The sequence below is a fragment of the Aspergillus viridinutans genome (assembly GCF_018404265.1).
Source record: "Aspergillus viridinutans IFM 47045 DNA, scaffold_3, whole genome shotgun sequence".
NCBI lineage: Eukaryota > Fungi > Ascomycota > Eurotiomycetes > Eurotiales > Aspergillaceae > Aspergillus > Aspergillus viridinutans.
Window position 1 is genome coordinate 2439589 of NW_025091219.1, and position 16742 is coordinate 2456330.

The 16742-nt window shown below is 51.4% G+C and overlaps 9 protein-coding genes across 9 annotated transcripts; 6 read left to right on the forward strand and 3 right to left on the reverse strand.

Annotated features, from left to right (window-relative positions):
- Window positions 1–9: 9 nt before the first annotated feature.
- On the reverse strand, window positions 10–978 carry Aspvir_005790 (mitochondrial 37S ribosomal protein uS15m; the record flags this gene model as incomplete). Its single annotated transcript, XM_043269003.1, has 2 exons — window positions 10–866; window positions 933–978. 2 exons carry the CDS (start codon window positions 976–978, stop codon window positions 10–12), a joined length of 903 nt encoding a protein of 300 aa, XP_043124938.1.
- A 396-nt stretch (window positions 979–1374) lies between these two features.
- Window positions 1375–2340, forward strand: rps0 (40S ribosomal protein uS2; the record flags this gene model as incomplete). The annotated part of the gene is made up of 2 exons (XM_043269004.1): window positions 1375–1544; window positions 1617–2340. The coding sequence occupies 2 exons, from the start codon at window positions 1375–1377 to the stop codon at window positions 2338–2340; spliced, it is 894 nt and encodes a 297-aa protein (XP_043124939.1).
- A 704-nt stretch (window positions 2341–3044) lies between these two features.
- Window positions 3045–3880, reverse strand: Aspvir_005792 (putative Rho-like small GTPase; the record flags this gene model as incomplete). The annotated part of the gene is made up of 4 exons (XM_043269005.1): window positions 3045–3206; window positions 3277–3396; window positions 3460–3703; window positions 3801–3880. 4 exons carry the CDS (start codon window positions 3878–3880, stop codon window positions 3045–3047), a joined length of 606 nt encoding a protein of 201 aa, XP_043124940.1.
- A 588-nt stretch (window positions 3881–4468) lies between these two features.
- Aspvir_005793 (pseudouridine synthase DEG1) lies at window positions 4469–6280 on the forward strand (the record flags this gene model as incomplete). The annotated part of the gene is made up of 1 exon (XM_043269006.1): window positions 4469–6280. The coding sequence occupies one exon, from the start codon at window positions 4469–4471 to the stop codon at window positions 6278–6280; it is 1812 nt and encodes a 603-aa protein (XP_043124941.1).
- Window positions 6281–7446: 1166 nt separating this feature from the next.
- Window positions 7447–8189, forward strand: Aspvir_005794 (ubiquitin-like protein HUB1; the record flags this gene model as incomplete). The annotated part of the gene is made up of 3 exons (XM_043269007.1): window positions 7447–7873; window positions 7944–8082; window positions 8168–8189. The coding sequence occupies 3 exons, from the start codon at window positions 7447–7449 to the stop codon at window positions 8187–8189; spliced, it is 588 nt and encodes a 195-aa protein (XP_043124942.1).
- Window positions 8190–9054: 865 nt separating this feature from the next.
- Window positions 9055–10470, forward strand: Aspvir_005795 (ribose phosphate diphosphokinase subunit PRS5; the record flags this gene model as incomplete). Its single annotated transcript, XM_043269008.1, has 3 exons — window positions 9055–9984; window positions 10037–10360; window positions 10414–10470. The coding sequence occupies 3 exons, from the start codon at window positions 9055–9057 to the stop codon at window positions 10468–10470; spliced, it is 1311 nt and encodes a 436-aa protein (XP_043124943.1).
- A 1119-nt stretch (window positions 10471–11589) lies between these two features.
- Window positions 11590–12860, reverse strand: Aspvir_005796 (H(+)-transporting V0 sector ATPase subunit d; the record flags this gene model as incomplete). The annotated part of the gene is made up of 4 exons (XM_043269009.1): window positions 11590–11673; window positions 11735–12621; window positions 12682–12770; window positions 12829–12860. The coding sequence occupies 4 exons, from the start codon at window positions 12858–12860 to the stop codon at window positions 11590–11592; spliced, it is 1092 nt and encodes a 363-aa protein (XP_043124944.1).
- A 331-nt stretch (window positions 12861–13191) lies between these two features.
- Window positions 13192–15146, forward strand: nop58 (RNA-processing protein NOP58; the record flags this gene model as incomplete). The annotated part of the gene is made up of 3 exons (XM_043269010.1): window positions 13192–13316; window positions 13434–13594; window positions 13660–15146. The coding sequence occupies 3 exons, from the start codon at window positions 13192–13194 to the stop codon at window positions 15144–15146; spliced, it is 1773 nt and encodes a 590-aa protein (XP_043124945.1).
- Window positions 15147–15617: 471 nt separating this feature from the next.
- Window positions 15618–16415, forward strand: Aspvir_005798 (uncharacterized protein; the record flags this gene model as incomplete). The annotated part of the gene is made up of 3 exons (XM_043269011.1): window positions 15618–15623; window positions 15683–15835; window positions 15888–16415. The coding sequence occupies 3 exons, from the start codon at window positions 15618–15620 to the stop codon at window positions 16413–16415; spliced, it is 687 nt and encodes a 228-aa protein (XP_043124946.1).
- Window positions 16416–16742: the final 327 nt, after the last annotated feature.

A 16742-nucleotide genomic window follows, 5' to 3' on the forward strand; every position in this document is an offset into this window, starting at 1 on the left:
GGCAAACCTTTACATGCTGATCTCACCCTTCCAAGCAGCGTCCGACAGGCCGAGCGTTTCAATAAGATGCTGCCACCTTGGTCCGCCCCGTTCCTTCCTACGCAGGTACCGAAGCAGTTTCTGTCGCTTGTGAACCAGCAGTCTCAGGTTGCGTTTGTTGTGCTTGTCCTTGTTGGTCGATTGGAGATGTCTGGACAGGTTAATGATCTTTGCGGTCAGAAGAGCGACCTGGACTTCGGGAGAGCCAGTATCCGGTCCTACTCTGGGCGTCTTCTCGGGGTGGACAGTGGACGAATCGTGAGCGACAGCTGCGGGCTTGGGCGGGAGCATATTGTCGGTATTATGTCTTCCGAATGTATCAATGCATTTCTGTATAAGCAGACGAGTACGGTCTTTGGTGTTTCCGTTGTTGATATTGATGATACGGCTGATTGCTTCCTGAGCGTTTCGATGTTCCTCAAGATGTCTTTCTGCAGCCTCCTTTTCAAGTTGAGGGTCTGCCGTTTCCCGGTCCGGGTTTTCTAGCGGTGATGTCAAGCTTTTCGAGTATTCCAGCGCCTCCTGAAGTCCTTCCGGTGAAATAAAATGATTGAGTGCCGCATCTTCTGAGGACTGAGCCTTCGTGCCTTTCAGCTCCTCGATGAAAGGTGTAGGTTTGCTTTCCACCGGATCGCCAAGGGACTCTTCACGCTCTCGAGCAAGGGCTTGTTGACGAGATAGATTGGCAGCCTTGCGTTGACGGGACTGGGCCATTAGGAATGGGTCATGTCGCCGTCGCTCTCGAGTCTCCGCAGACCCGGCTCGTACAGAGGTCTTGGATGGGTTTAATGACAATGCGGCAAGTGGACTATGAACATGGGAAGACCCTGAGTTTGTCAGCTCAACACTCAAAAACATCATGAAGGGATAAGAGAAAAAATCTGTAAACTTACCTGCGAAGACCTTGAATATCGGCTGGGAAAGGAATCGTGGAGGCATATTGATCAATTGCCAATCCCTTGAGCCTGCTAGGTATCACGCCCTCAGCAATACTTTTGGACTTTTGATGCTGCTGAACGAAATCTCGAGACCGCCCGATCTGCACTAGTCCTAATAGGGAGTGCTACTTCACGTGATGCGGCGAGCGGATCGGAGCCTCAAAGATTACAGCGATACAGAAGAATTACGGAGGTGGTACAAACCAGGTAATTGACCTTACGATATCGGGTAACCCTAGCCCTAAAACTCACAACCAGCAAGCGAAATTCATCTCAGGCGCGGCGAGCAAAAGTTACATCTTTCGCGTCGGCCTCATCCTCCTCCATCACCAGCACGACAAGCGCCAGACGATTGATATATTCAAATCGCCGTCTTTGACAATATCAATCGACCAAAATGGCTCCCTCTCAGCTTCCCCCCATGTTCAACCCCACCCCCCAGGACATTGAGATGCTCCTCGCAGCTCAATGCCACCTGGGTTCCAAGAACCTTCAGGTTCACATGGAGCCTTACCTCTGGAAGACTCGTCCCGACGGTGTCAATGTCATCAACATTGGCAAGACCTGGTATGTCATCTTGAAAATTTGATTATCGGGACTTTCGCGGCTGGCTCTAACACGGTGATCGCGAATTTGTAGGGAGAAGATCGTCTTGGCTGCCCGTATCATCGCTGCCATTGACAACCCCGCCGACATCTGTGTGATCTCCGCTCGTCCCTACGGCCAGCGTGCTGTCCTGAAGTTCGCTTCTCACACCGGTGCCACCGCCATTGCCGGTCGTTTCACCCCCGGTAACTTCACCAACTATATCACCCGCTCTTTCAAGGAGCCCCGCCTCATCATCGTCACCGACCCTCGCACCGATGCTCAGGCCATCAAGGAGGCCAGCTACGTCAACATCCCCGTCATCGCTCTCTGCGACACTGACTCCCCCACCGAGTTCGTTGATGTTGCCATCCCCACCAACAACAAGGGTCGTCACGCCATCGGCCTGATCTGGTGGTTGCTTGCCCGTGAGGTTCTCCGTCTCCGTGGTACTCTGGCCACCCGTGAGACCGAGTGGGACGTTGTTGTCGATCTCTACTTCTACCGCGACCCTGAGGCCGAGGAGAACAAGGAGATTGCCGATGAGACCAAGGTCCCCGGTGCTGAGGAGATTGGCGCCGGTGCCGTCGAGTCCGGCTTCGCTGGTGAGAACTGGGATACCCAGGCTCCTGGTGCTGGTGTTCCTGGCACTGCCTTCGCTGCTGCCACTGCTGCGCCCACCAGCTGGGAGGCTGACGGCGGTGACTGGGCTGCCAGCTCTGCCGCTCCTGCCGCTGAGAGCTGGGCTGAGACCCAGCCCACCGAGGCCAAGTGGTAGATGATTTGAACTGGTGACAAGGGCAGCCGTTGAGGAGAATCAGTTTCTTTTCCTTACAAAAGTATGGCGCATTGGAGGGGGTTCCGATGTCTAGGCGACTGACGCGGATAATCATTTGCACGCTCCAAATGACGACAGAGGGCTCTTGAGAGACCTTCCGCCAACATCCCTTGGCATGTCTACCCTAGTCTCTTGTTCAGGAACTCGCGAAATGAGAAAAAAAGATCAAAAGAAGCTTTTCAACGGGCGCCTCACCATCTCACATCTTCTATACATCTCTTGGTATGCTACAGCGCAAACAAAAAAAAAATCCGTTTCATCAGTTACTCTTACTTCTGATTTCTTTACGCACCGGGGAGGAATTGCAATGTCAACCATTGACTGGCGCTTATGAGGGAAAGATATCCAGTTGTACTCTTATCAGTGAGCTTCTGGGGGAAAGCCCTGTGCTGTCAATTTACAAGGTGGACTTAATCGTTACCTTGGTTTCTCCTTGTTGCTAAGTAAATGGAAATTTGTGCTACCGAGCTATTCTGTGCATTGTATCAGAACTACCTTTACGTATTCGTCAAGTCGGCAAGCAGTAAGTCGCTTCATCTAGGAGTAAGACGTAGACAACGCCCTTTGCGCGGATTCGTTTGTCCTACACGAAAATCCCCTACACCAGAGAATCATTACTGTAGAAGTAACTGAAGGTTCAACATCTAGCAGACCACGCAGCCTCCCTCGGTTTGGGCCCCAGCCTCTGTCGTTGTCATACCCGCCAGTCTGGCCAGATCCTCAAACGTCTCAGCCATAAGTTCCCCAGTGACAGCGGAACACTCCGCATATCGATCACAGCGTAGCTCTTGCGCAATGCGGTACGGCTGCATCTATCAGTCGCCTAACTCTCCATTGATGCCGGCAAGCGGCTCGTGGGGGCATTATATAACTTACTTCTTGCGGGTAGATGACGCCCTCGCCCTCTTTTCGAAGGTCCCTCTTCAAACCCACCATCATGACTGGTATACGCTCCCCGATACCACGCTGGAAATACCGTATCACATCGTGGCGCCACTTCAGGCAAAAGATTGGCTTAGCATGAGTCATGGCATATTGGTGGGCTGAACAGAAACAAACCTTCTTGAGCCCATCCAGCGTCTCCCGGTTCGAGATGTCGAATGCCAGGAGTACCACGTCCGGCTTCAGGGTTGACCAGTGCTGGTTCGGGCTTGCGGTGTCATACAGCTCAAGCGTAAACGACTTCTTTGAGAAATGGATGTCGAAGAGGAGTGGCTGATCACTATCTCGCAGCAGGTCCATTTGCCTCCTTGGCCCGTGATTGGTTTCATCTCTGGGTCTTGCTTGGATGTTTTTTATGGCGCTGCAGAACTTCAATCAGCATGAACCTCAATCCAATAATATTCAAATTGATGCGAAATGCCCTTTCAATAAATTAAACAATGGAGAGTCTGGCTTACGATAGAAACGTGGACTTCCCGCATCCTGGGTCTCCCAGCACCAAGATGGTCACCACTTCTTTATCTTGAGGACCTTCCATGTCCACAGACAGATATTGAATTCGATCAACTTTTGATCATGTGTTTAGGCGGGTAAAAGCTTGAGAGGATGTTATTAGGTGTCCCATGATGTCTTGAACCCGGTGTGTCCATTTTTGTCCGGGTAAGATAAGAGTTCGTGGGGGAATATATAAAGCAAAGCGCATGCCTATGGTATCATCTTAATAGCATGACAAGACGACATAACCATTAAAACACCAACAACAAGAGATTTTTCCGGATTTCTCTTGAAGTTTTCGAGTACACCTGTGATTATCATATCAATTACAAATCATGCGCCACGATTCTTGGCTTCATGGGCGCTGTCTAGCTTCCGACCATGCTCGTTGTAATTACATTACCATTTAAATACAAGCGGAGGGCGAACTCTAAATTTTTGCTTGATGCATCGTTTCCCCCGGATCTAGAGGATTCAATATACCTCGTCCAGCATCGTTCGGGGAATGTGGAGAACTCCAGGGAGGCCCCTGTCTACGTTGAGTCGCATCACAGACTCCAATCCAGTCAAGATTCACTGTCGATATCCCCATACCCGATCCGTGAAGCGCAGTCGCGCAAAATCGAACACCATGCCTGGCCCCGCGGATGCGCCTCCCGAAGGCCAACCAGACTATTCAACCTGGACGACCCCCAGTCTAATTGCACGGATCACAGAGTTGGAGCGCCAGCTTCACTCCCGAAACACCGAGTATGCTGCTCTGCCGTCTAAGGGTGTTAGTGAGGTCCCACCCTCTGAGCATCCGGCGACAGACACACGAGGGCTTGTTCCCGCCAAAGCAGGGAAGCAAAAGAGACCTCTATCGCCTGAAGATGACATTACTCACAGAAGAGCGCCTACCCGTCCTCCGAAGCAACCTCGAGAGATCGACCCATCCAAATACAATACTCGCTTCATAGCGCTGAAATTCGCGTATCTGGGACAGCGCTACAATGGTTTGGAGCATGCGAATGGGAATGTCACGCCTCTACCCACCATCGAAGAGGAGCTGTGGAAGGCCATGCGGAGGACTCGGTTGATATTCCCCAAGAACGCGGAGGCCTTTGATGATTCTCGGGCCCCCAGGAAATTGAAACCTTACGCAATCAGCTGGGAGGGCTGCGATTACTCAAAGGCCGGGCGCACTGATCGTGGTGTGAGTGCCTTTGGTCAGGTCATTGGAATTAGAGTACGAAGCGCGAGGCCTAAACGGCCGGATGCGGAGGCAACGTCCGATGTTGAGATGACATCCGGCGCCCATGCCGGCGAAAATTGGGATGACATTGCAGATGAAATACCCTATATAAGTATGCTGAACAGAGTGCTTCCAGACGATATCCGCATTCTAGCCTGGTGCCCCAACCCCCCTCCAGGTTTCGACGCTCGTTTCTCGTGTCGAGAACGCCAGTACAAATATTTCTTTACCCAGCCTGCTTTCTCTCCAACGCCAGGGCCCCTGGGTTTTGCTATGCGGACATCAGGTGACAAGAGTGCCTCTGCACAGTTACGGGAAGGCTGGTTGGACATCGATGCCATGCGAGAAGCTGCCAAGTACTTCGAAGGAGTGCACGACTTTCGGAATTTCTGCAAGCTCGACACAAGCAAGCAGATCGAGAACTTTGAAAGGATCATCTACCATGCAGACATCGAGCTCCTCGATCCAAAAGATCACCCTTTGGGCTATGTGAACCAGCCCGGCTTCCAAGCTCTCCAGAATGCCGCTCCCGCAACGGACGCCGAATTACAAACAATCACAAGGTCGGCCGCTGCTAAGGTGTATGTATTCAATCTGCACGGGTCTGCCTTCCTATGGCATCAAGTACGGCACATGGTGAGCATCCTTTTCCTGGTCGGCCAGGGACTGGAGCCTCCAACTATTGTACGTGATCTGCTGGACGTGTCGAAAAACCCCTGCAAACCAACGTACGAAATGGCGTCTGATGCCCCGCTGGTCCTCTGGGATTGTATCTTCCCAGACGAGGCAAGTGGCAGCCGTAAAGATGCATTGAACTGGATCTACGCTGGAGATCCCAGGCAGTCCAAGAGCCAACTAGGCAAGGGCAGCGGCAAGTTCGGTGTTGGAGGAGTAGTGGATGGACTTTGGTCCGTTTGGAGACAGCGGAAGATGGACGAGATTTTGGCAGGCGCGCTGCTAGACCTAGCTGTTAGCCAGGGTGACCAAACAGTTATCAGCGGCGAAGGATCCCATGATCCCGTTTCAGAGAAAGAGAATCGGGGACAAAAGGTTTTCTATGGCGCCAATGAACCCAGAATGGGCGGCAAATATGTGCCCGTCATGCAGAAGCGGAGGACAGAGCCTGTGGAGGTTCAGAACGCCAGGTGGCTTGCGGCAAAGCAGCGAAAAGTTGAGAAGGCTCTGGAGCCTGCGCATGGGGGTGATTAGAAAACGAAGGCTTGAAAATACCTTCCTAAAGCATATAGAGCATCGCATCATAGAGTGGGCCTGCCCAACCAGATCCAGCTCAAATTATCTCATGATTTGGCGTCATATAAGCAGCGCCGAGAACCCCTCCAAACCTCTTCCAGGATTGCGCGCCTCGGTAGAAGTTTCTTTCCATCGTCTGTAAGCGTAAATCAACCTTGCTGGTATGGAGGGACCTACAGGAAAAACCACAACGACGTCCGGTTCGCCCTCCACAATCACGGCGAGGTAAAAACGGACTTCAAACCCTTTAAACGCCTCATGAATGACTATATCCTGGATCTGCCTCGTGGGGATGAATCTCGTCGCAGCTTTAGACAGATAAGTCGCAGATGAGGTAGATGTCTGGATGCCCAACCCGCGGATGACCAAAAGGGATTCTTCTGTATTTATGAAAAGGGGTGAGTCTTTGGTGCGGCAGTCGTCCACTCCGAGGGATTGAAAATACCTGTATACCCCTTTCTGAACACACAGTACAGCAGCAATATGCTCACCGAAGCGACAACTCCAGACCTATATGCATCCACAATGCGACAGACAAAAGAGCCCAATGGGCTCGACCAGACCGCCGTCCATCGCACGAGGGAACCATCTTCGTGAAAGAATGAGTGGCGCACTTTCGCAATGTCACAGAAGACTATGCAGAGAAAGAGGAGGGCGCGCAGCAAGATTTGGAGGTAGAAAAGCACTCTAGCTGGCGTGCTCGTATGCTTGGATGCGTTGGAAACAGTAAATGACACGGTCGTCGGAGATGGACGCCGCAGAATCAGGTGAACTGGCATCTGTAACGAGGGTTGTAGACCTCACAAAGGGATTGACAGTCCAATTGAGTCCATAGGACCTGTGACTATGCGGCGCAATCAAACGGCATGATCCGGCGAGGAGCTTCGAGAGCGAACGATGTAAGTCATAACGCGATGTACGGAGTAGACATGCATGGATCTAGAGTGAGACACAGACCACTCTTAATTGCTTGGATGATGGATCCCACGGTCTAAGCTATTTTAAGTCTAGTCTGTGTACAGCTGCCCGCCAGGCCGCCATACATCATCACGTGTCTGTCCTGCAGCACCTATGTTACCACAGCGGTCCCACTCCTTCCTAATATTCATACCTCGATTCTTACCATGGGTGACCGTTCAAGAAGCAGATCACCGAGAAGACGATATGATGGGGATCGGGACTGGCCTCGCAAGACTGGAGGAGGGTTTCGGTGGAAAGACAAACGTCACGATGGTGACAGACCCGGAGCAGAAGATAGCAGGCTGAGCCGGGGTTATAGAGACAGAGGAGACCGGCCACGATCACCACGAAGGGAACGGGACTCGGATCGATACAGAGATAGTTACAGGGATGGCGATCGTGATCGCGATCGCGACCGAAGACGACCAGACGATAGTCAGAAAGATGAGCGCCTGGAAAAAAAGAAGGAGAAGAAGCCAGAGAAGAAGGCTGTTGTCGCACCACAATCCTCAGAACCTATGATTGTGGTGCATGTCAACGATCGTCTGGGAACCAAGGCTGCGATACCATGTCTTGCATCTGATCCTATCAGTTCGTTGCCTATCCTGTTTCTCAGCTTCCAAGTGTGGTCACGCTGGGCTAACAACAATCTCATTTACAGAGCTCTTCAAGGCCCAGGTAGCCGCACGTATCGGACGCGAACCACATGAGATCTTACTCAAACGCCAAGGCGAACGACCATTCAAGGATCAGCTCACATTGGAGGACTATGGAGTCAGTAACGGGGTCCAGCTTGACCTGTGAGCAATCACTTCCCCCCCTCTCTACTTCTTTCGCCATCGCGATTTACCAGGAAGAAGCATGACACTGACTTGCGGTTTATAGGGAGGTTGGAACAGGCGAATAAAAGTTGCATTGTCTTGGCCGGAAGGCCGTGCGTCTACATTTCTTTCTCTGTGTTTTTACCATGGATTTCATTTGGGCAACGACTGGGACTCGGAGTATTAGGTATCATCATGAAAGTACTCTGGCATTTCAACTTTCGCTTCTTCTGGCCGGTTTCTTTTTATCTTCCAAGTTTGCATGTACCTACCGGCAAATGACCATGCTCTATTTGTAGTGCATCAGGCTAGCATGTCGTAACAGAAAGAGCAGGACGCTGTTTTTTCTGTGCTGGGGATGATAGCAAGAGTGCTGACTAGCTGGTTATTTGCTGGATGATGTGTTTTGGATCCCGTTCATTTCATGGATTGAGTCATGCTGTTTGTTGATATTTATCGTCATCATCATTACTGCTCTTCTGTGCCTTTCTGCGGGGCATGACGGGATCATCTCTGCCCGCTTGACCCGATCAGGCAATTTTCTGCCTGAGGCATACAAAGAAAAACCCGAGACAGCTACCAAGGCGAACGGTTCCACTGGCGGAGAGGCATTTTTTTCTATCGCGGGACTCACACGACCTGCCTTTCGATTTCTTCCTCCACTACTCCAATGTCTCCTCTGTCCAATTCGTTGGGCTCTGTCTACGCTCTTGATTCTCCGCCATGAGGTAGTGCTTGTCCACCCTCGCTTCAAGTTTACAATCTCCCCTCTGAAACCCGCTTCTCTACCGTTCCGTTCTCACCGATCATCTTTTTCTTGTCAGATTTCCCGCCTCTTCGGACACTCCAGATTTCTCTCCGCTCTCGAACCATCCAATACCACCCTTGCTTCTATATCCCTCCGGTTTTCCAAGGTCCGATCAGAACAGTCAGAACAATCAGTCATCCGAGATGGTTCGGAATATTGTCGTTATTGGGGGCACCTCCCACCCGCAGTTGACCCAGACGATCTGCAACGTCCTGGGTATCCCCCCGGCGGACGTATTACTTTCCAAGTTCGCAGTGGGGGAAACTCGGGTTGAAATCAAAGAGTCTGTCCGTGAGAAAGACGTCTATATCATTCAATCTGGCGGGCTGAAAGTGAACGACTCCCTCATGGAACTGCTCATCACCGCTTCTGCCTGTAAGACTGCCTCTGCCAAGAGAGTCACCGCCGTCCTCCCTTTGTTCCCATACTCTCGCCAAAGTGATATTCCATACAACAAAGCTGGGGCGCCTCTTGTCAAATCATCTAATGCTGGAAAGCCGGGTAATGGCTACACTTTCGAGAGCACCCCACCAACCCCGCACCCTGGAAAGCCGGAGAGTGGAAGTCTTTTGAACAATGTCGATAGCCTGCAGAAAGGTTTGGCAAAGGCGCAACTTGATGATTACAACAACGGCAGCCCGGTCAAGAGACGCCTTCCTAATGGACCTCCCCGCAGTGACACCGCTGACTCACTGAAGTCGGACATGAGTCTTCGATCCACTGTTGTCAATGGGCTGGCGAATGACGACAGTGTTCAGTCCAAAATCAACAGCTTTCAGCCTCGCCCTGGCTACAAGCAATGGGTGGCTCAGGCAGGTACCCTGGTGGCGGATCTTCTCACCTGCGCTGGTGCAGACCACATCATCACGATGGATCTGCACGACCCTCAATACCAAGGATTCTTCGACATCCCTGTCGACAACTTGTACGGCAGACCGTTGCTCAAAAGCTACATCCAACAGAACATTCCGAACTACAAACACGCGGTCGTAGTCAGTCCTGATGCTGGAGGTGCCAAGCGAGCGACCGCAATTGCGGATTCTATGGGAATGGAATTTGCTCTCATTCACAAGGTGCGTTTCACTCAATGACTCTGTGGGATGCTCATGCTGACTATGTGCGCAGGAACGACGCCCAACGAAGATTACAGACCGCCAAAATGCTACCATGATGTTGGTTGGTGATGTCAAGGATCGGACGACAATTCTGATTGATGACCTTGCCGATACATCCAACACCATTACGAGAGCTGCAAAACTGTTGAAGAAGGAGGGCGCATCCAAGGTCTATGCCTTGGTCACGCATGGTATCCTGAGCGGCGACGCGATCGACCGCATCAACGCTAGCTCTCTCGACAAGGTCGTCGTTACCAACAGCGTCGATCAATCGGAGCACTTGCGCCGATGCCCCAAACTGGAAGTTTTGGAAGTTGGCCATGTCTTCGCGGAGGTGAGCTGCTTTTCTTCTCTATTTCAATGCGAATCTATTCTAACGCTATGCAGGCCATTCGCCGAGTCCACCACGGCGAGAGTATCAGCGTACTTTTCCAATACGACTGAACAAGGACTGCATATCTCACTGCTTTATGGCGGTTATGTCTCGCATATGAAAGATATTCCATGAAATTTTGAAAATTTGAACGATGAAGCGAAGCCGTATTTTGGGTCTTTCCATTTTCTCCGCCTTTGCTTTTGACATAGATGTTGGTTTCTGCTATCATATCTCCACCTTTTACCAACTCTTATGAAGCCTACTATTCCATCCTCCATATACCTATCCATTGAATATACGCGAAGACCTCCGCAGGGCAAACCCATGAGCCTTGAAATTACGCCCCTATATGAGACCAGAAAATGGAGTTTACTGCTTGGATTTGCCTCTTTTGTTTCGTGTCGTTGATTTGCAGCTGCAATCATATATTGCAGGTCGTGGATGACACGATTATGCTTCTGTATCTTAGGAAAGATTCACGAATCAGGACACATTGATTCTAATTTCCGGTCAACCTATTATTCGTTACACTTCAGATACCACTGGGTACTTTCGATATTGCATGCCCTCTGCTTAGCAAGGGCTGTTGTTTACTTGTTTCTTGCAGTTGAGGATGTCGCAAGCTAGTTAATCGAAGCATTGACGCAAACAAAATATACCTATGGGTTTGAATGATGAATCAATCATATGTTCGCTATCTGGGCCATTACATAAGGAATGTTCGGGTATTGACAAGCTTGGAGAAAGCCTCTCCAATAAGATATTATCCCTTAGCCCTGCTCAAATACTACCAGATATGTGGATCGAGCTTACGACGAGGGTGACCTGTGCTGGGAGCACATTCAAATCCCATTTCAAATAACATGCAAGAAAGGTACCTGAACAACTCAGGCTTAAGATCAGATGTGTTCATCTATACTATATCACAAGGAACAGATCCCCCAAACGCCGAGGCAAGCAAACAGAGACCAAGATGAAAAGAACTGGCAAGGGTATGCCCAGCGAGTTTGCGGCTCATAGGGAGGGTACTTGACTGAAGCCAACAGCCCAAAAATCAGACAACAGGGTCATTGAAGCTAGGTACAATAATAGAGAGCAGGGATCGCGATGAAACGATATGGGAATAGGCGTAGCATCGAAAGACGGAGAGGACAGGCTAACAAGGAGATTGCAAGGAGCAACAAAGCTTAGAAGACAGAAATGAAATTTCCGATTCTCTCCTTCTGGTTCTGCGCGATGCACTCCGCGATCCAGGTGACGTTTCGGATTTCCTGCGAACCATGTCAGCTGTACTGTGTACTAAATGTGGCCATTGAGCTTCGGGCGACGAACCTGTTCCTTGAGGCGCATCCACGCGTATACCACCGCCGGGGTGAACTGGCGCGTGAAGACAATCTTACACAACTCCATTTCCTTCTGGTAGAAGAGATCCTCCAGACTCTTCCCATCTGAGCCGCCACCCATCCCGAAGCCTCCACCTCCGCCCTGGCTGAGACCAACTGCGTCGAAGAAGGCCTTGTAGTCGCCATTGACGCTCACGGCCAAAGACACGCCTTCGAGGTCGTCGGCGCGGGACAGCATCAGAGATCCCTCAGGGTAGAGCTTCCCGAACTCGGGGTACAGCTTCCTCCGTTCCTGCTTCGAGAGCTCGGTGCCGAATGAGTTCAGGGTGATGTTGATTGCACGACGGTCAGCCTCGAACTGCAACAGCTCAGACATGACCTCTTGCGTAGGAGTGCCATTGAAGTCCGGATGGGTGTTGACGAAGTTGTGAAAGTCTTCAAGGTAGTTCTTATAGAGCGTATTGCGCACGATTTCGATATTCAGTTCGTCCAAGTCCTGGTGGCTGAGACTCCCCTTAAAATAGTCCGCCAATGGTGTTTCAATCAGCACGGAATTGTACAATTCCTCGATGTTGGTGGCGACGCATAGCACCGGCAAGGTCTCGAACCACCCCAGGGGATGGCATCGCTCCAGGAGCTCTCGCGTGTCCCGTTCGTGCAAGGTGCCGGTGATCAGAAGAGCAATGTTGTCGATCATGTATCCGTACGTCAGGTATTGTAGGAACTTGGCGGTAGACCCCGTGGCCTGGGCGAGGAGGTATCGGAATTCAGCTACGAGCTTGTCGGTCATCTTACCGGCGAGGGCAGATGTGGAGGGGTTGGGAGGTAGTGCGGCGAGGAAGTCGCCATAGGCGGGGGCGAGTTGTAACTTGACATCTGTGCTCAAAGCATGTTAGACCATATGATACTGGCAGAAGAGACGTCGAATCCACGGACCATCGATGTTTTCGCATTGGGTCAAGTTGGAGTAGTTCTGGCTATTGAGCAGACTGTTCCGATACCCCCGGACAATCCCCTCGATGTAGCTGTCCACAATCAGTGATCGATGCAATCAGACTATGAGCAGCTCAAGAGTCAGCCTACCCATTGTTAACGTTGAAGAAGAGACCCTCCATTTCGAAGTGCTGATAGCTACCTGGAGGTTACCTGAGCCTCTCCGCAGACCAACACCTGGAGCTGTTTCTGCCACACCTGCCGCTGTATTATGTAAGCAGACACGGCCACACAGTGCACCCGCCACAGGCATTGGTGGCTTGGGTCGCTTTTTTTCAACTTTTTAGTTTTCAATGCAAAAATTCCCGCCAACTGCCAGAAAAATTAACTAAACCTCCAGCACGCCCACGGTGGTTTCGCCCACGGTCGCTGATACACTTTCGGCCGTTTCTTATTTTTACCTTTCAGATACTCGATTTATTTTTGAGCAGCTGAGAGTCAAGGCCGTGCACCATGACACTCTTTATCCTTACCGAAACCAGCGCGGGCTATGCCCTGCTCAAGGCGAAAGACAAGAAGCTTCTGAAGAGAGACGATCTGGCTACGGAAGCTTCTACTGCAGAGGGTGTTTCAAACTTGTGAGTGACTATTGTCATGTCCTTGTCAGAGATTTGATTGATGTTCAATTCTTGCATGGGCTTCTACGAGCAAAAATTTTTCTCCACTCTCAAAACAGTACTCTAACACCGTAGTAGGGTGAAATTGAAGAGCTTCCAGAAATTCGACAGTGCTGCTACGGCTCTGGAAGAAGTCGCTTCGCTTGTGGAAGGAAAGGTTACTCCTCGCCTTGCCAGCCTGCTGGACGAGATTAAAGATGAGAAGAAGGTTTCTTTGGCCGTTGCCGATCCCAAGCTCGGTACGTGACCTGAACATTTTTGAGAAGTCGAATTAGTCAGATTCTAATCCTGTGTCCCCCGACAGGCAACGCAATTGGCAAGCTTCCCGGCATGTCTATTCAATTGGTCGCGGACTCGACCACGACCGACATCTTCCGTGCTATTCGCGAACATCTCCCCACACTGATTCCTGGTCTTCTCCCCCAGGACATGTCTACCATGTCTCTTGGTCTGTCCCACTCCCTCGCCAGACACAAGCTCAAGTTCTCCCCCGATAAGATCGATACTATGATTGTCCAAGCTATTGGTTTGTTGGACGACCTCGACAAGGAGCTCAACACCTACGCCATGCGTGTGAAGGAATGGTACGGCTGGCATTTTCCCGAGCTGGCCAAGATTCTGAACGACAACATTGCCTATGCCAAACTTGTGCTCAAGATGGGCATGAGATCGAACTGGGAGACCGCGGATCTGGCAGAGATCCTACCGGAGGAGCTCGAGGGCACCGTCAAGGCCGCTGCTGACCGATCCATGGGTACTGAGATCAGCCAAGAGGATTTGGAGAACATTCAAGCGTTGGCCGAGCAGGTTGTTGGTTTCGCCGAATACCGCCAGCAGCTCGCTGGTTACCTGACTGCCCGTATGAACGCTATTGCGCCTAACCTGACCGCCCTGGTTGGCGACTTGGTTGGTGCTCGTCTCATCGCCCACGCTGGTAGCTTGACAAACCTTTCCAAGAGCCCCGCCAGTACTATCCAGATTCTCGGAGCCGAAAAGGCTCTGTTCCGTGCGCTGAAGACCAAGCACGACACGCCCAAGTACGGTCTCATCTACCATGCTTCCCTTATCGGTCAGGCCACCGGTAAGAACAAGGGTAAGATGGCAAGAGTCTTGGCCGCCAAGGCTGCTCTTGGTCTGCGTGTCGATGCTCTCGCCGAATGGGATGACGATGCCACTGAGGAGGACAAGGCCGCCCTGGGTACTGAAGCCAGATACAACCTCGAGCGTAAATTGGCCGCCATGGAGGGCAAGCCTCTCAAACCTCGTGGTGTTGCCATCGGGCCCAACGGTGCCTCCGTGCAGCCCAAGAAGTTCGAGATCAATGAAGCCAGAAGATACAACGCGGACGCCGATGCGCTTACTGGCGACCAGCCCGCTTCCAAGAAGGACAAGAAGCTCATTGAGGAAGTTTCAGATGAGGAGATGGCCGACGCAGATTCGGACGAGGAACCCAAGGCCAACGGAACCAAGGACGATGACTCGTCCGACGAGTCTGAGGAGGAGTCGAGCAAGAAGCACAAGTCCAAGGGCAAGGATGCCGAACTTGAGAAGATGGCCGAAAAGGCCGGCTTGAGCGTCAAGCGGTACAAGCGCAAGCTGGAGCGCGGCGAGATCACTTTCGACGCCAATGGCAACCCGAGTGCCATCAGCAAGAAGGAGCTGAAGAAGGCCAAGAAGGAGGCCAAGAAGGCTTCCAAGGGCGATGAGAAGAAGCGTAAGCGATCAGACGACGGCGAGGAGGCCGACAACGGCGAGAAGAAAAAGAAGAAGAAGAAAAAGGGAGAGGAATAAACCTTGCAATGATCTGAAAAGAAAAGTTTACGTGGATCGATCGCTTCATCAATCTTTGTATGATATCACACATTGTGGGTTCAATGCTGCTTGTCATTTTGATTATTTTTTCCCTTCTTGTGAGAGTTACTTGTTTGGGTGGCATTTCAGGATGCGATTTTGCTGGTCTATCCATGGCGCAGAGGTGCTTATTGGTACAAGGCAGTACAATTCAGGAATAATATGTTCATATCAATTTTCACCAGTAGTCAGTAGACTCTCTATTGTAGCCTACCTTTCCCTAGTACTACCTCTCTAGTAAAGCCAATCAGTCAAACACAACTGGAAATATCACCAGACCGCCCATGGTCTATCTGCCGGCAGAATAGACACATCCCCGCCATCACCAACTTTTTCCAACCAAAGCACCCAGCACAAACATAGCCATATACCCAGAAATCACTCAATGCAGACATAGCACAAACAGACATTATGAGGGTGAGCTCTTCCAACCCACCACACCCACAATCCACCATATCTAACAGAAACTCGTACAGATCATCGACCCCCAAAGCGCCGTCCTCACCAACATCGAGGTCCTCGCCTATATAACCGCAAACCCACCCCGACGACCCCCCAACCCACCCCCCAACTCCCGGAACTGGGTTCCTAGTCCTGATCTCCGCGACCACAACACTGTCGTTCGAGAGGTAGGTCCATCTTACTGAAGCTAGAATAGACAGGTAATGCTGACAAGGGTAGATCCACAACTACATCCACCGTCTCTCCCCGCACGTCCTCAAATACCCTGCCTACATCCATGGCGAACCGCCGCAGTCGCAACAACAGCCTTCGGAGGCGGCGGCGCCCCCGACGTTACCGCCTGTGCAGCCGAGCACCCCCACTCCCATCGACCTGGCGCTCCGCGAGCTAGTCACCAGGTTGAAGCCGTTTGGGTTGACGAAGGGGGAAGTGGTTATGATTGTGAATCTGGGGGTGGGGCTGGATCCATCCTCCGGGGGCCCACGGGCTGATGGGGAGGAAGGGGAGGGGGGAGAGCAGGATGGGATGGAGGTTGATGAGGTGGAAGAAGGGAATGAGGGTGGGGAGGAGGCAGGCGGAGAACCAGGGGGTTGGGGTTTGAGCGAGGAGGATTACGGGGCGCTTGCGCTGCTGGATACGGTGATTGAGGAGCGGGAGGAGAGGTTATCGGAGGATGATGTGGCGCAGATATTGGCTATCATTCGGGAGACGTTAGGGTCGAAGGGGAGGACGGGGAGTGTAGGGTAGACGGGATTGGTGATACGGGATGACAAGGAGATCTACGCACGATTTTAAGGATGTAATGGTCTTGTACTGTGTCTATTCACTGGTCTATCTGGTATACGACTGGTATCTGGCGATGTAGTATCGCTTTTGCGGAAGGACAGAAGTCCAATGTGCTCGACCGATAATCTGGCCGATGTTCAAAATGGAAAGTCTAAACCAAATAGTCTGCGATAAATCGACTCCAAAACACCGAGAATGCAAAAGCGTCAGACAACGGACTGACTATATCAGACCGGCCCGGGAGCCGCAAGTGATATGTGCAAAAGATGTCAAAAATACATGCAGGGC